Source organism: Acanthisitta chloris, unplaced genomic scaffold, assembly GCF_000695815.1.
Source record: "Acanthisitta chloris isolate BGI_N310 unplaced genomic scaffold, ASM69581v1 scaffold27338, whole genome shotgun sequence".
Lineage (NCBI taxonomy): Eukaryota > Metazoa > Chordata > Aves > Passeriformes > Acanthisittidae > Acanthisitta > Acanthisitta chloris.
In genome coordinates this window covers 111336-129042 of record NW_008686961.1, presented here as the reverse complement: position 1 = coordinate 129042, position 17707 = coordinate 111336, and the positions used below count along the sequence as shown (strand labels likewise).

Genomic DNA, 17707 nt, shown 5'->3' with positions numbered 1-17707 from the left:
AGGTTTCCATTCAAAGACTGCCTTGGCTTAGTCAACATTTGTTTGAACATCATCTGTTTCTCAGCATGTCTTAGTTTGCTGCATACTTCATTGCAAGATTAGTGCCTTTTCATTACTGAAAATAGTTTTAAAGCTCCCTAGTGCTTTTTCTGTTCAAGTTTAAAGCAACTCCTGATCATACTCAGTTAACAAGCTGTTCATGACTCTTCTTTGAAAGGATTATAATTTTTCTTAAATGGTAATTGTCATGTAACAAGTGTCATGTAACAAATATAAATGGAAATATTTTGGCAAGCTGTTTTGTTCCTGCAGTGTGATGATGCTCTGGAATGTGCTTTTGTTCACCTACCAAGCAAACATTTGTGGACATACATGATAGAAGTTGCTCCTTCATTTGCTGACTGCTGCTGTTTTAGAGAATGACAAATTCTTTGAACTAGGCTCTGATGCTTTTGTGTTGAGAACAGCATCAATAATACTGCTACAGTTTAACTGGATTGTAGGGCTGAGTTAGCATTAAATTGTGTTTCTACCTGACAAACTGAGAAGGAGCTCAGGCTCCTGAGGGGTTCGAAGCAAGAGTAGAATATCCCAAGGTTCCTAGGTAGTAAGGCATAAGGACCTACTGAAACCTGGTAAGAGTTATGCTTTGTCACTGAGAAACTGTGCCCTAAAACTATAGAATATCAGAATCTGTGGTGAAATCCTCAGTGTGTTCAGGTAAGGTTCTAACCTTTAAATAAATGCAACCAAATTTTCTTAATCTTTCAATCCCTGTCAAATCATGGCAAACTGAATCCATCAAACACATTCATTTTAATCACAGAACCATCACAACTATGTTCTCTACTTTTGTCTGTGTTGTAGAAGGTGATCTCTTTTCAGATAGGATCAAGCAGGTGCTCATGTTAAATATTTCACTTAATACTGAGCCATTCATATGCATAAATCTTTATAGGGCTGAGTCCTTAGGGCCTGATCTTGTAGGCTGTTCTGTGGAGAATTAGTTGTGGTACCAAAGCTCTAGATTGCAGAAGAGGCATGGGAGGAGGATAGGAAACAGCAGGAAAAATATAGAGCAAATAAGCGTGTTTGCACTTGTGTTCTGAAACTAAGAAACAAATGTGATTTTTTTTTTGTTTGTTTTTTCTGGTATATTTTAAAGCTTGTTATTTCCTAGCCTTTTTACACATTTGTATGTATGTGGCACAAAGCTTTTTATTTTTGTTTGTAAGTAACACAGGAGGCATCTCACGCTGGTTTCAAGTTGCAGTTGTTAATATTTTGGGTTACTACCTGGCAATTGTATCTCTAAATTTTTATCTTTCATTCTGTTAGCTGCATTAGCTCTATCCATGTGTTATGCATACCTGAAAATAGGCAAGTATTTAAATACTACTTTTCTTATTAAAAAATAATGTATGTTTTGTCTTTCCTTTTTAAAATTTGCTTTCTGGCATTGAAAACTTTACATTCTCTTTTCATGGAAATTAAGTTTGATGACTTTACTCACAACACTTTCTCAAATGTTTTTCTTAGGAATTACCCTACCCTATCACCCTAATTTATCTAGTTAAACTTGTTAATGTCTTTATAGGTTATGCAATGCACCTTGTTTCTAGGCTGGACATGTGCCATGTCTTCTGTTAGTGTTTTGTGAAAATCTTTTGGTTGCTGCAGAGCCTGCCGAGGGGTGTGGAGGATGGGGTGGAGAGAACTGATACCAGTGTGTTCATTACTGTCTGGTAGTCAGCTTCACATCTGACCATGAGAGGCTGTTTTGAGGATGGATAGCACTGGTACTTTGTTTATTCTAGCTGTAGAACTGAGGCTGAGAATCACGTGTTATGATGGTAATTGAATAGGATACATGAGAAAGGTATCAGTTTTTCTTAGGTCTTCTCTTTGTTAATTAAGTAGAGGAAGACCAGAGAGAGAGGACTGGGGGATTAGTAGTAATTCTTTCTGCATCCAAACCAGAACAGACGTGGGCTGTGCTATCCCTCTCTACATGACTCCCTCATAATCAGCCTTCTTTCCTGTGCTGCCCTGCGTGCTGATCTCTAGCTTTCATCCCACCAACACACCAAAAAAAAGGTGGTAAAACGGGGGGGAGTGTCTGGAGCCTTGTCTCCTCACTATGAACACTCTAGTCAGCTGGTGTGCTCTCACAGGGATGTGAGTGCCTTGCATCACCATGAGCAGGGCACTAACTTTTGTGGTGCAAAAAGAGATTCTGTCCTGCTGTGTTCCATTTACTATTGTGGTCCTGTTTGCATCTGCTGTTTTCAGCAAGAGGGTTTTTTTTTTTCTGCCTTATTTTAAAAATAGCTACTTTGGATATCTACAGACAGCAAAAGTAGTTTTAAGACAAACTGGCACACTGTAGGAGTAATACAGATAAATTTACAGGAAGAGAATGCTTTATAATGATTCTTCAGGTCTGATTTGAATGGCAGTAGTATGAGCAAGCTACAGTCTAGGATTTTCCCTTAGGCTTTTTCATACATGTGTAGGCAAGCAGCTCACTAGCATCTCTTTATGGGAGTGCTTCCTTCCAGGATTTCCTGGAATTCTGAAGATCCCTGTCTGATACCTATGGCTAATGACTGCAGTAACATCTTTATCAGTCCCTGACAGCTGGGAGATTTGATTTCAGTCTCAGTCACTGTTTGGTTCCCTTAGCTGATAGGATTCTTATAGATTTGAGATTCAGGAACTGAGTCTGCAGATAAGCAAAATGACACTGCATTTTTCACCCCTTCTTTTATATAAGTATTTCAGTAACTCCTCAAGGCTCCACTGTGCTGAGCTTTTACAAAAGAGGAATTCCTTGGAGAGTGTACCAGCTATAGACAGACAGGCTTTGACAAACCAGGGGTTACAGTCACCTCTGCGAGAAACACAAAGGATGGGAGAAAATTAGTTCTCTTCTCTTTACAATGGAACATGGAGAAGAAGTGATAAGGCAGATTTGGTTCTTGAACTTGGTTCTCTAGTGTCTCTCTAGCATCTTTTCATCCCAGAACAGATTTTTTTCACAGCTTGTCATTCTGAGCACAGTGCCCACCTGCCTACCTCTGCCCTGTGCCTGGCAAGCAGCTGCCCAGCTGGAGCCAGTGCAGCCCCTTGGCTGCATCAGAGACTGAGGGAATTTTTATTTTTAAAGCTTCAGGTTTTGAATTGCAAATTCTCCACATTAATTTAAGAAATGATAGCCTCCAAAGCCATATCAAGGTACTGCAGAGACAGAGGATAGAGAGCTATTGTCTGTAGGAAGATCTGGTTGCATGTACTGCCTTGTCAATTTCTAGCACAGTCATTTTGGTTGAATTCCTGAAAGCAGAAAGGAGTGAGGAAATGTAAAACAGGCTAGCAAAAATCTTACAATGGTTTCTCACCATTGCATCTGTGCTTTATTTTTGTTTCTTAATAGTTCAGTCTGTAGCCAAGAAAACACAGCAGCCAGTTGAAAGTTAGCATTTCAGAGCCTGCTGTCTGTGGGAGGCCACTCTAAAGATATAAAGGACATGGCTGGGAAATTCTGAGAGTCCCCTTGCCCGTGCTGCAGTGGGCACAGCATGTTGTGAGTGCTGTGCAAAAGAGCCCAGAGGTTGTGGAGCTAGAAGTCATAGAAATTCTATATCCTAGCATGAAGTTTGAAGTTTCTACAACATGGTTAGAGCTGACTGAGCATAGCTTCAAGTTTATTTGTAAAGATATCCATGCAAATGGAGAAGTGACAAAAAATCACTTTTAAAAGAGCAACGGCCCATATCCTTCTCTTCTTTAAATATAGAGGAGACTGGTTTTTTACTGCAGTGTAGAGCAGAACTGGCACAGCTTATTTTCCTGTTGCCTCTGCCTTGCAGCATACGCATAGCAAGGTGTTTCCCAGAAGCTTCTTTGTGACTTCCAATAAAAAGCCAAGGTACTTTCTGGTTTGCAGCAGATACATGGAGTCTTGCCAGCAAGAATCTGCAGCTAAGAGTCACTTAGCTGGAGTCTTTGATTCCCTAACAGTTCTGTATTCAGGGAGAGAAAGAATGCTGCAGTGTTTGTTTTCATTGTTTTCTTTATTCAACACCTGTTACTCTTCAAGTAGTTGCTGTAATCTCCATCTCAGGAAGGTTTTGTATGAATACTTAGGTCCTTTTTCTGATTGATGCAACAAAACATATAATTGCTATTAAACCCTTGTACAATGATGTGCTCTCTATAAAGCAGACACTGTCCTGCCCTGGCAGGACAGTCTTAAACTCTGCGCTGTGAATTAAGTTTTTCATTCTGCTCAGAAAATGCCTTTGGTTTCTCATGTGAACATTGGGTTGTTAATGGTCTTTTCTATCTCCATTTCTGTTGTTTCTTTTTCTTTGCAAATCTGGGATTTTCAAAGATGTTTAGATAAAATGTATTTTGAGATGTTTAGATAAAATGCAGTAACGAGTCCTCTCAAGCTGTTAGAGTTGCTTTGAATTTACATCAATATAGTGCAGTTGCAAAATGTAATGAAATCAACATTGCATGATTCACAAGGGAACATAAGGAATGACAAAAATTGTGGTGATATGTCTGTGGAGTGATGTTAGCACAAAGCAATACTGCAGTGATAAAGACTGTTTTCCTCATAAATGAAGGTGCTATTGAATTTGTTCTTTTCTTTTTATTTCCCCTGAATTAAATTATGTAATCCAGACTTCCAGGTTGTCCCAGTCAGTGTGTGTTACTCTGGGTAAATTGGGTATTTAATGAGACATTGATTTGCCTTATTGGAAATCTAAATGAGTTTGAGAAAGCATTAGTTATTCATTAATTATTCATTTAAGCTGATCTTGAAAGCAGGGGTGGAAGTATCAACCTAGCTTGTCTTTAAAAGTTCTCCTCTGTTTATCTCTCACCTGAGATTTTGTTCATTAATAAAAAAAATGAAGTCTTTTCAGGCAGTGCCCAGCAGCACTGGAAGTTAAAACTGTTATAAAGCAACCTGAAACGTTGGAAAAGTTTTATTGATGGTCTCTGTAAAACTGTAAAGGTTATGACAGCTTTGACTTCTATAGGTACTGTAACTTTCATAGTTTATATTGAAAAGTGTTGTAGGAGTAAAAATAAGACTGAACAGTCAAAGAAGTTGTTGCATCTGTTTGATCTTTGTGCCTGCTTCTAGCATCCCTATGTTCAAGTGTAGGCATTGCACTAGTCTGTTTAACTAGAGCCAGTTTAACAAAACAATTCCATTAGTAGCCTAGGTACTGGTGAAGGAATGACATGTGTTTGGAGCTAGATCCATTGTGTTACTAGGTGTTTGCACCTTGCTGATGTGAGCTAGACCTATAGATTCAGTGTTTAGTCTTAACAAAAGCATCCATGCACCTTGTCATACTGGTTGGGCTGAGCTGGTACCTGATGTGATTTGTGTGTAGACACATATCAGTATACTGCAACTGGCAAATACGTGTTTATGATCCACACCCATGCTGTAAGTGTGCACTTTGTGATACAAATAAGAGTGTGAGCCCCAGGACTGAACCAAGTATGTGTTGTTCTGGTAGCATCTCTCCCTCAGAAAGCTGTTAATTTATGTTTTCTTAATCTTCTTCTAATTTGGAATATAGTTGTGGTGTTGATATATTTGGATTTGAAACTTCATTAAAGGCAACACAGCTCTCCAAGTTAGTGTTTGTATGCTCACTCAGCTTTCCAAGGAATGATGCTTCCAGAAATATGACAACAGTGAGCATATGTGACCACCAGGACTGGCTTATTTTCTTAGGTGCTTATGTGACTCTTTCCATCCCAGGGCCCAGGAACCTTGTCATTAGTATTTATTCTCACTGTAGGGTGAGGTTAACAGTGCTATTATACCTGATTTACAGTCAGAGACACTGAAGACAGAGAAACTGAAAGAGTCAGACAACCTAATTTTAAGCTGGTAGGTCCCAGGCTCAGACTTAGCTGAATTTAGGTGGCTGACTTTAGCCCTTTAGAGTTAGGGGACATCATCTATAGAGTCTAGATATACATTGTGGAGCAGGGGTTGGAATCTGGGTTATCCAGATCCTAGATTAATAATGTCCTGTCACTAATTATACTGTCTGGAATCTGTTGTTTTAAACATGATCTAGAGTTGCCTTATTGCATCATTGCTGCTAGCACATGATGCCTGAGAACATAAGCTGTAGCATGTAGCTGATGTCGGGAGGGTTGGTGCAGGCAGAGCCTGAAATATTTATTCTCTCAAGATGTGAAATCCCTGTAAGGAGATAAAGTCAGCTCCTGGCTCACCTTTTCAAACCCTGAGCAGCTCACAATTGACATGTCCAGTAAGCTGGCTGGACTTCAGTCAGAAACATTTCAATAAGCTGCTTGTAAAGGTATTTCACTTTCCTTTTCTTTAATTCCCTGTTGTGTCCTCAGTGGGAACTATAAAAGGTCACCTCTGTCACTGAAAAGCCTTGTGTGTATTCTATATATCCAAAGGAAAGAGCTTGCAAGCAATTCCTTGCAGGAGAGCAAAAGTGAATTACTCAATTTTGACCTACAATGCCAAATTGAGGCCAGTAAGACAAGCACCATAATTAGTTTCACTTAAAGAGATCAGCCTGGAAATAGCAACTAACAGTATTTGTATTCATTTAAATGGATTTAAAGGTAGAACTGGAAAGAAGCTACGTCATTGGACCAGTCTTGAAAATAGTTATTTACTCTCTTGTAAAGAGCAAAAACTTGTGGTTTAGATCAATACCAGAAGATTTGGAACCTGGTGTGCAGGATATGTTAGGGTGTCCCTCACATGTGAGTTTGAGAGAGCCCAATGTTGCAGGTACAGATTTCACACTGCACCATATAAATCCTTGTGAGCATTTTCCCAAATCCTTGATCCTGGTCCTCATGTGAGCAACTTTAAAAGTCTATTCTGTTCACTTTTTCTCAGCTGGCATCAGGCCCATCTCAGGCTATCTCGATCTGGGAGGGAATTTTTCTCATAATTTAATTTGCTAGCACTTGTTTCTGTCTGTCTCTTATTTTCTTTCTTTCTTTCTTTGTCATTGCATAAACTATGTGTTTCCTTGGTTACCAGTTAATAGTCTTGTTTGGAAGAATAATAACTTCCACTCCAGAAATAGTATTGCATTGCAGACTATTGGATGAGGTTCACTCAAGGCAAGGCCTTCACTGGAACTGCTAATTGAAATACTGGTTGGCATTACCAGCCACATTCTGTTCACCAGGCTGGGCTGAATTACTGCTCAAGAAAATTAGTTGAAATGAGGCTACTAGAGGAGGAGGTATTGAAAACTTCAAACTTGAGTACAAGAATTGAGCCATTTTCTTTGAAGGTTGGGGTGGGAGGTGTGGATGGTGGTGGTAAGAGCTGCCGTATTAGCTTGGTTGGACTTAGAACAGCAATTATTTGTTAGTCTCTATTCTTGATGCTGTTACTCCCCTAATCACATATTGGACTTCTTAATTATTAATCTTGTATTTATTATATAATGCAGAATGATAGCAGCATTTCTTCATTCAGACATTTATAAAGGAGAGGAATATAGAAGGGCTTCATGAAGTGATGTGGCTTTTCCCCCAGAAGTTCCTTGGAGAAGGAGAGCAATCTGGTGCTGTAAATAAGAGCAAGAAATCTGTTATGTTGCTGTGTAAGCAGTAACCTGAAAAACAGCGTAGTCCTGGCTGGGGTGATGTCAGGAATTGATCAGGAAAGGAAAAGATCTCCAGAAGACTCCAAGATGGAATAATGGAGATGTTTCTCAGTGACAGTTAGAGTGATGTAGGTGTATCAGCACTCAGTCCTTTGCAGGCCAGGAAAAGTAGGACAGGAATGGTATGAAGACAGAGGCGTGGGCAGAGGTATGTTTTCTCTGAAATGTTCTGATGAGCACCACTAGTTTGAGAATAATATTACAAGGAGGAAAACTTTCTCCTGCTCGAATGGGATGTGGGAGGGAGAATTGGAGGAACATAGGATTGTTTGGGAACATTTTGGGTAATACTTTCCACTTCAAACAGTACAGATGAGATTAAATTTTCCTCTAGCTTACACCCATGCATTTATACTGGGGCCCCAAACTGCCACAAGACACATCTAAAGAGAAAGTTAAACATGTATTACAGAAGCCAAATGTGGAGGAAAAACCTTTCCTGTTGCTATCCAGGCTCTGCTAAGGGTGGTTGGATAGCTGATTACCACTACCTGGAACTGTGTCTCCCTTGACTATACTGCAGATATTTTGGTCATTTCTGCCTACTCATAGTGTCTCAGATTTGCATGCAGAAAGTCATTTCTACTAGAGTTAATGGGAGTAGAAACAAATAATGTTAGCTTCTTTTTCTCTGTGTGAGGTATCTCTGTAGTGAAAAGGAGATGCTTGTAGTTTATATTTAGTGTTGTCATTTGGAGACTGCCTGGGTCATCTGGTTTCCAAAACTTGATTTAGAATTGCTTTCCTTTAATCCTTTTTGCTTGGATTATATTATTTCTTGGATTAAATTATTGCAGTTCTTGTTTCCTTGTCTACTCATTGAGTGGTTTGCACACACTCATGTTCTTGGAAAGAAATTCTTTGGTGTTCCAAAACACTTGGTGGCACTGAAATTGTGGAGGGAGTTTTTCCTTGACTTTCCATGGCAGCCTCAGTGGAAAGAGGTAGTGGTTGATGTGAATGGCTTAAACTGCTGGTTTATGAAAAGACAAGATATTAAAAACAAATGGTCTCTTTTTCAGACAAGCACGAAATGTGACCAGATTTGTATCGTGATGAAAAGTGTCTGAGAACACAGAGTTATGTACTGGAGAAAATACCCTTTCTGTGTGGGTTGAAGTCTTTTTGTTTGTTTGTTTTACAGTGGCCCATCCTCAGGAGCCTCACCACCCTTCTGAAAAGCCAGTCATCCACTGCCATAAATGTGGGGAGCCATGCAAAGGGGAAGTACTCCGTGTTCAGGCCAGGCATTTCCACATCAAATGCTTCACTTGCAAAGGTAAGACCTTCACATTCATCTGTTAGAAATGAGCTAATTTATGCAAATGTACCTTGAACCAGTGGTGAGAGGTCATGTGTCCTGCTATCAGTACTCTCCTTGCTCAGTTCCTGAAGGATTTCAGATGGGAAAGGTAAAGAAAGGGGGTGAAAAGGCTGAATCACACATGGACAAGGTGATCATCACTAGAAGACTTAAGGTAGCACATTCTGCTCTGAATACTTGTGTGTTCATTCTCTTTTCTAATGTTCATGGGTTGCCAGCTACCAAATAGAAAATTGTACCTGAAAGAAATGAAAATAAAATCTTAGCTCTTTTAAATATTGTTTGCAATTTTATTTGCTTTGTACAGTTCTATGTACACAGTTTCACATATTTCCCAAATAGTGAATTAGGCTATAATTACACTCTGTCAGCTTTGGTGAATATTTTTCTGTTTATTTGGGAAACAATGGAACAACACTACAAGTCCAAGATGAGGTGTTTTGTGGAAGGAAGAGAGAGTGTAGACCTAGCAGCCACTCAGAAATGCAGTTTTTGATTTGGTTTCAAATGCTGTTGTTTGTTTCCTGTTATTTCCATAAATGGGGTGAGGTTATGCTTGGACTGTATAGTGTGATACATAGGGTGAAAAGGAATATAGCCTAAGAATGCTTAAGAGAATTCTGTCTGTTTGTACATTTTGTTCTTCTGTTTCTACTTTTCATTCTAAGGGCTTTTTCAAGGATTTGGCTAAATCTGGAATTTTTTTTTTAACTGCCAATAGCAACCACTGCCTTTCTATAGGGATAGTTATGAAAATGAAGATTCTTTGAACTGAACTGGTTGCTGTAAGTACCTGCTTTCAAAAAACCCACCAAAAAGACCCTGATGGATACTGACATCAGAAAGTGCAGGGTGGTCACTGAGGAGTATGTACAGGCATGGAGGGAAGCCACAACCACACATCTTGAGAGAGGAGCCTTCAGTGAGCAAGGAGCAGTGCAGAGGATCATTACAAAAGGGAAAGGAGCAGGAGATGAGGGATACCTGCAGCAGCTGTGCTGGCACTGGGACACTCAGAAACAGCTGAGCTGGGGCTTTTAAGCCAAGTGGCTGAAAATGTTTCCTTTACTTACTTTACTTGTGGCTGGATTTTGCCTAAGTTCAAAATAGGAGTGTGCATACTCACGTGCACAACTCTGTGTGTACATACCCATACCTACTTGTGTGTCTAAGTATGTACACAGACACACACACGTGTGCTGGGGCTCCATTCTTCTGGGCCTCCACCTCTCACAGGGTATGCCCTCCCCAGGGGGTTCCTCTGTGCCTCCCACTGCCTGTGGACATCACTCACTCTCCAGGTCTCCACCTCCAAGGGACCTCACTCCGTGGGGCTCCCAGTGCTTCAGACCTCCCTGCATGAGCTCCCCTCTTGCTTGGTCTCCCATGCTTTTTTCTCTTTGGTCTTCCCTCTCGGGGGGCTGGGATTTTCTGGGATGCACACTTTTGTGGAGACCTCACCTTTTTTTGGACCCCCATTTGCTCAAGTGTGCTAGGAAAACTGCATGGCAGGCAGCTGTGTTAGAGGCAGAGCTCTGCCTCCTGTCAGCTCTGGTTCTGCAGAAGGGTTTTGGGCTGCCTTGGGAATGGGGATGGCACTGCCCATTCCACAGAATGAGGACCTGAAGGACTCTTAGCAGCTGCAGCTCGTGCTACTGAGCTCTCTGTGACCACAACAAAGACTCACTGTGTTTTTTTACAAAAATAGGTTTAATGAAGCATTAAATAATTGTAAAACTATGCTTTGTGAATTCATCCCCTTTGAAGATGGGTGTTGTAGAGCAGGAGCCAATCCTGACTCCTTCATACAGTTTTTGTTTAATGAACAACAGTGCAGAGTTGGCTAAATTAAGTAACCACAGTATGTAGGATGAAAGATGAGAATAAGGAGAAATACATAGGCCCATGTGAAACAAGGGAAGCATTGAAATTCCTGTGCAGCCAATGTCTACCACATTCAGTCCCAGCATAGCATGGGATGGATAGAATGAAAGGGCTTCAGGCTCCAGGTGAATGTGGCAGAGCTGCTGTCAAATGTGGACATAGGTGCTGGAGTAAAGTAGAGTAACTTAGCAACTAAAACAGAGTATCAGAATCTATACTATTTAGTTTATCACTTCTATTAAACCTAAGTTACCTTTTCTGAAAGTCCCTATCTAGCACATTTACTTCGGATCCAGACTTTGACAAGTGCCTCAAGCCCAGTCTGAGTTTCAGTTATATTTTTCAAGTTCCAAATGTGGGTTGGATAGTATAGTAGTGTGATTGCTGTAATTCTGTTCTTCTGCTTCCTGGAATACATGGGATATAGCAGAAAACAGAAATAATTGTTTTCCTATGTTGCTAAAGGTTTTTTTTTCTAAAAGTCACTTGAACTATGTGCATGATGTAAAATGAATGGTTAGGATCTAAGAAATTGTTTGTTACCTGTGTTCTTCATTTAAATACTAAAATTGTTCTGCTTTGACTGCTCTGTTGCAAGACTAGGTTTAGTAGGATATTTTTTTCTTCTTCTTTCCTCCTCTAAAAGAGTGTCTAAACTCATTGTGGCTTCTGTTTATGGAGATTTTTCCATCCTGGTGACAGTTTAATATTCCATAATATTACTGAACTCATGACTGCTTGCATGAAGATCTCCAGAGAAAGGAGAGCTATGGAAATAACTCTGACAGAAATGAAACTGTCGTTTATATCATTAACTTGTTAAGAAAACTGAGTTTGTGGAAAGTGACTGGTTGCATGTGTTGGCTTATTCTTTAGGAGAGGGGATTGACAGTGTGATTTCTGCCTGTTGGTATTATCTGCACATTCCAGTTTGAACTGAGAGGGACAGTGCTGTATCTTAAGAGACTTTTCTCATGCTGTTCATTCTGTCTGTGCCTGATTAGTTGGATTTGCCAGAGAGTGAGTGTTGTCTTTTTAGATATAGAGAGAAAGGAAAGGGGTGTGTATGGGAGGTTGCACCAAGTCCTATTCTGAATGTTATACCTGAGCTGCAGATCTTGTTTGTTGGTTGCCTCTCCTATTTAAATGAATGCAGCTTTTGTTTAAACCACATAGTTATTTACTTACATTGCATGTTGTCTGACCATATGATTCATACAAGTGGCACACAGCTGCTCAAGTAAGTGAGGTTTGTTCCTTCTTAGTCTGATGAGTTTTTAATTTGACATGACTGGGACTCTACAGGAGGTGGAGTTAGATCCCCTTAGTTTATAGAGTGTGCTGTTAGCTAGAGAAAACAGCTGATACCGAGATCAGAATGTATCAGCAGCATTGTCAGGTGGCTTGGTTATCCTTCTCTTTTTGTGTATTAAACTTTGCTCTTGAGAATGCAACTCATACAGCTACAATGTGAAAGACTTGAACAAGCTCATATTTGTCTGTTTTCATACCTGTTGAAAGTATTTAAACTTCTACCCGTGGACTTGGAAGATGTGGAAACAATCCATTTCCTCATTATGCTCACATTGGTCATATAGTAACAGAGTTTTACTGTGAGTAAAAGAGTCTTACTTTGCTCTGTATGAGATTCCTTTCCGGCTTTTTCTTTTTCATTACCATTCGTGCTCTCAACTTTGTGTTTGCATCATACTGTTAAGTGTATTTGATACGCTGGTAATCCTGCTTCCCTCAGTTATATCAGAGATGCTTGGGCACTCTGATTTCTTGGCATGTCAGTGGTGGCTGTTGCACTGCAGGAACACAGTGACTTCAGTCTCCATGCTGTATCAGCCATCTCAGGACATGCTCATGCGTCATGTAATGTGATCAGACAATCATCTTCCCCTGTAGTTTGGTGCTCCATCCATCTCTGGAATCTTTCTCAGAACAGAGTAACTGCTTCCTGACAAAGATGACTAGTAAAACCTCCACTGAGTGATGTGTTCCCATACCCCCGTGATAAGATGCAGCTAGCTGTGACTCTGCCTGTTGAGAACCACGTGTATCCAGCTGGTGTGTCCTATCTGCCTGGCAATGCTGGCAAGTTCTATTTGCAGCTCACAATAAGAGCTGATAGGAAAACAAAGAGCTGAAAATGGTGTGGCTGCCCCAAGAAGGTGAGCTCTGCTGCCTCCAGATAGGCAAAGAATCTCAGCAGGCAGCAGGTGACTGGAGCTGGAGTTAACAGGGCAATGATGGATGGGAAGGGCTATGAGACATTTAGGAGTGCAGCTCCAGGAACACTATTCAGAGCAGTTGTCTTTGGCTGGTTTATAACGAAGTCACATACCTTGCTGAGGAATTACACTGATTTGTGTACCAATGCAAATTTGATTGGATTCTGCATTACCTCCAGTCGTAATAAATGAGTTTTAAATTCTGTTTTAGCAGGTGTACATTACTCTCATCATACCAAATTATTAATGTTCACCAGGCAATGGGAGTAGCAGGCTGAGAGGGGAGAAGGTTAGATGAGGAGGTTGAAGGGAGAGCAGATTGAGCTGGAGACATCATTGGTTTTGTCGTTAATAAGCATTAATATTAACAGGAATGAATTAGTAGCTTATCAAGAAGTAATAAGTTGTTCTTGTAGGCATCTATGTACATGACTAACTTTTCTGGGAAAAACTAAGACCACTCACTGCAATGCTGTTACATATGTAAATGTGTGTGGGATCAGGCCCTAAATTACGATGTGCATGAGCAGAGATTTTAATATCTCGGTTTAAATCCTGGTTCTGATACAAGTGATAATTTTCTACCATTGTCAGTTGATTACAGTTCATTTTACCCTATTGCATGCACTAGGAGAGGAAACTTTGAGGCTAGCAAAATTGCTATAATAAGGCTTTATTATTAAGCCTGTGATTCATCTTTTGGGTTAGAGAGAAATGCTCCTTTCAATACACTGTATTACTTAAAAGAAAAAGCTTTAAGCTTTCATAGTAACAGTGTAAAAGTTTACATATCTTGATTTTGGTACATGTAGAGATTGATTGCAGTATCTTACGGTAGTGTAGTGTTTGTGGTAGGAGTATTTCAAATAGTAGACAATGTCCCTGTTTTTGGTGTCAAATATAAATTGGAAAACATAGTTAGCTTCCATATGGTAATGCAAACTAAACCAAAATTTAATCTCATAAATAAGCTATCCTGCCATGAGAATGTGGATTGTGTCCTGAAGTTTTCAAGTCCTCTCTATAATAGAATCAGAGAATGGCATGGGTTGGTAAGGACCTTAAAGATATCTAGTCCCAGCCCTGCTATGGGCAGGGGCACCTTCCACTAGACCAGGTTGCTCAGAGGCCCATCCAGCTTGACCTTGAACACTTTCTGGGTTGGGACATCCCACAACTATGTGGCATAAAAGGTCTGTAATTTGATTAAGTTATCCCATGTGGAAATGCTTCACTGTGTATGTATGTTTTACATGCTATAGTGAAATCAAATCTGGAAAGGCAATTACCTGCTAATAATCTTGCTAATTATAAGGCAAAGCCAAGTCCAGACATCCATGAAGCATTCCACAAACCCAGAGTATTCCACAGAGAAAAAACTTCTAGCTTCTATTAAAACTTTGGTATCAATCAGTTTCTTAATTATGAAGTAATTTTTAGTTAGATGTCTTTCAAGCTGATTTAGGAAAATCCACACCAACATGTACTTCCAGAACCCTCTGTGGTATGTTTATGTTCCAGGCACAGGTCTGTTTTTATTATGTGATGATTTTTCAAGGCTACATCATCTGTAGTTCAATGGGCTTGACAGGGAAGGGGGAGGATTCCTAAGTTTACATTTTGTGATGCTCTGTAATCTTTGACTTTGAACTGGATCTTCCTCCCTTGAAGGACTGGGAAGAAGTTCAGGTCATGTAAGCAGACACTGTATCAACAGGTTGGAATGTGTTTTAAATCATTAGGTCTTTGACCTTTGATCTGTCATCAGATTCCTTCAGTGGTGGCAGGAGGAGACTGCAGACTGACTGCTTGGTAGTTAGTGCTGTAAATACTTCAGTGTCAGTGGATGGAAAGTTTAAATAGGAGGACATTCTTGTAGTAGATACCCTGTGCAGTGTGTGAAAAGATCTCTGCATTTCCACAAATGAAACAGAGACTGATCTGTGGTAATATAACTGGTGGACAGACTGTGCTCCTTCCTGAGCATCAGGAAATTATATGAGGTCACTTGAAGTTCTGAGTTGTCAAATCAAAAAGCCTTCTTCATGTGAAAACTCTCCAGGCTTGTAATTCTATCAGTGCACCTTGCCAACTTGGAACTCCCCTTCTCAACTTTCTCATTGAAACAGTCTTTACCATTAATAAGTCTTTCAATTTTTCTCGAGTGTTTGTATTCCCTCCCCACCCCCCCAGCCTTAGGGTTGTGGCTTTCATTTAAAGAAAAGGACATTTCTAGTCATTAAAATATAAAATATTGCCATCTATGAGCCTGAAACGCTCTAACAGCCAAATACAAATAAAAAGGAAAGAAATGCTACAATACCTTGGTTTGAAGGGTCAGGATGTTAGGGATCTGACTCAAGATTGTGGAGGATTATAATTCTGCATCCTTTATCCATGGTAGAAAGTCCCAGAAAAGGGAATGAGGATGATTAAATTGAGATTTGAAGGGTGATGAAGAAAGAGAAGTACTTGTTGCTGAAGAGATTAGTATGCAAATCAAGTGCAAAAGCAAAAAGGAAGGCACACTGTTATCTGTGTGCACAGGAAGACCTAATGGCAAACATGTTTAAGGACAGCAAGTCAGATTTGAACAGTTTAGAAAATCCAGGTAGAAGTAGGATTCCATTGTTTCTGGGAAGCTGACGGAGGTTGAAATTTCTGCTATGTCAGGGAGTGGAGTTCAGATGTGAATTCATACATTCAGGTAGCTTGATGTTAAAGCAAACCTCAGTTGCAGCTGTGAGAGTAATTGCCATTTCTGCATTTGCATGTCTTAGCTGCTGTGTCTTGAAGGCTGTTCTTGCAGTGTTTGCTGTTGGTATTGCACTTCAGGTCCAGTTTCTTCCCCTTCAGAGTGAATCCTTGCTTTGCTCTTGGGCTTAGAATACTATTAATGGCAATTGGTTGATACTGATCTTAGTTTAGTCGGGCTTGAGGTCTCTTTCAGTGACCAAACATTTGACAGGAAATGAAATTAATTGCACTACTTGGCTGATGTTGATGAATGCTGGCAGATGCCATGTCAGACTTTAAAAAGCTCCTGGATCCCTTTGAAAGTAGAGAGCCAGTAGGATGCTTAACAGGTGCTTGATGAGTGGGGCAGAGCATCCCTATGAGAACAGGGAAAGTTGCTTGGGTTTGTTGTCACTGCATCCTTCATTTGCCTGACTTGGATGAGGTTTGGTTTTGTTCTGTTCTTCCACACTTGGTTTTCTTATTTAAAATCTTTCTAAAGAGATCTCTCATCTAGATAGTTAGAGTCAAGCTATCCCAGGCTAAACTTTGACATTTTTCCACTGATTGCATTTTCTTCAAGGTTCATTTCCCTCAAACCCGTAAATGACTTTGATCTCCACCTTGTGCTTAGTTTAATGTGAAAGGTGTTTTAAATGGTTGAATGGTTCCTGCCGTTGTTTCCATCGTGGTGCACAAAACCTTGATATTTCAGTGGGGAAGTGGAGAAGCTGTCACATTGCTACATTATGTACAGCTGTTGTTTGCTTGCTGGTGAGCTCAGGTAGGAGCTATTGGCTGTTAGATCGGTAGAAAGACTGAAAGATAAGCACGTCAGGTGTGTATGTATGTATGTATGTATGTGTGTATATATATATATCTAATGTTTCCATGTGCAGCATTGTTTGTATTTCCAGTGTTGGGGAGAAAAACCAAAGACTGAAGGACTGAAGGCAGTGTCATGCCATTGACTGGGAAGTTGATCAAGTTAAAACTGAGCTCATCTGAAACTCAGACATCACTTTTGGTTTCAGTTGAGTGAATGTTTGCATTAAATGCCTAGGGGTTTCACTCAAGTGCCCCACTGGGAATTACTTGTGTCATAATGACAGCAGCACTCAGTAGTCATGCAAGCAGGATGCTTGAAATGGAGGGTCAAGGTTTTTCAGGGGAAGAGAAGGGCCTGACTGGAGGCTAGAGGATGCTTCCCAAGGGGACCTCAGACTGGTTTAGGAGAGGAGGAAAGACGCACTCTCATCTTCTGCTCACAAGCTATTTTAGCTGCTAAACCTTTCCTTCTGCCTGGTAACTAGATATCAAAGCAAACTTTAGCATCACCTATATTTTTTCCATGTTTATGAAGCTCTTTTGACTTCCCAGAGTTCCTTCCACTTCCCATCATTGTTTCTCAAGTCAGTCTGTTGAAATGAGAAGAGATTCCAGAACCACTGGAAATGCTGGACACGGTTCCAAATCACTTCGGTCAAAACGCATCTCTCATCAGTGTATGACAGAGAAAATCTCCAGTGACAGAAGTGTGACAAACAGTCATCAGGATCTCTGTTACAGCTTTTGCAAAATGCTGTATGCAGTTTCTCAATGGTGCCTTGTAATCTCTCTGCAGCGGCAGTGCCACAGCATGGCTCCTGAGATTTATCATTCTCATGTGGTCTTCTGATGAGACTTTGATGTACTTGCATTCTTTAAATTACTTTTGCCATCGAGAAAAGTCTGGTAAGGAGAATAAAAGGCAGAGAAAGACTTAGTTCATGCGAAATGTGGAAACTTTAAACTTTAATAAGAACGTGAAC

At 40.2% G+C, this 17707-nt stretch overlaps 1 protein-coding gene across 1 annotated transcript in view; it reads left to right on the top strand.

Moving 5' to 3' along the window:
- Positions 1–17707, top strand: part of ABLIM1 (actin binding LIM protein 1) — a 130162-nt gene that overhangs the window by 22340 nt on the left and 90115 nt on the right. Inside the window, exon 2 of the mRNA XM_009080407.1 lies at positions 8836–8994. Coding sequence (XP_009078655.1) covers positions 8836–8994 — 159 coding nt within the window. The remainder of the gene's footprint in view (positions 1–8835; positions 8995–17707) is intronic.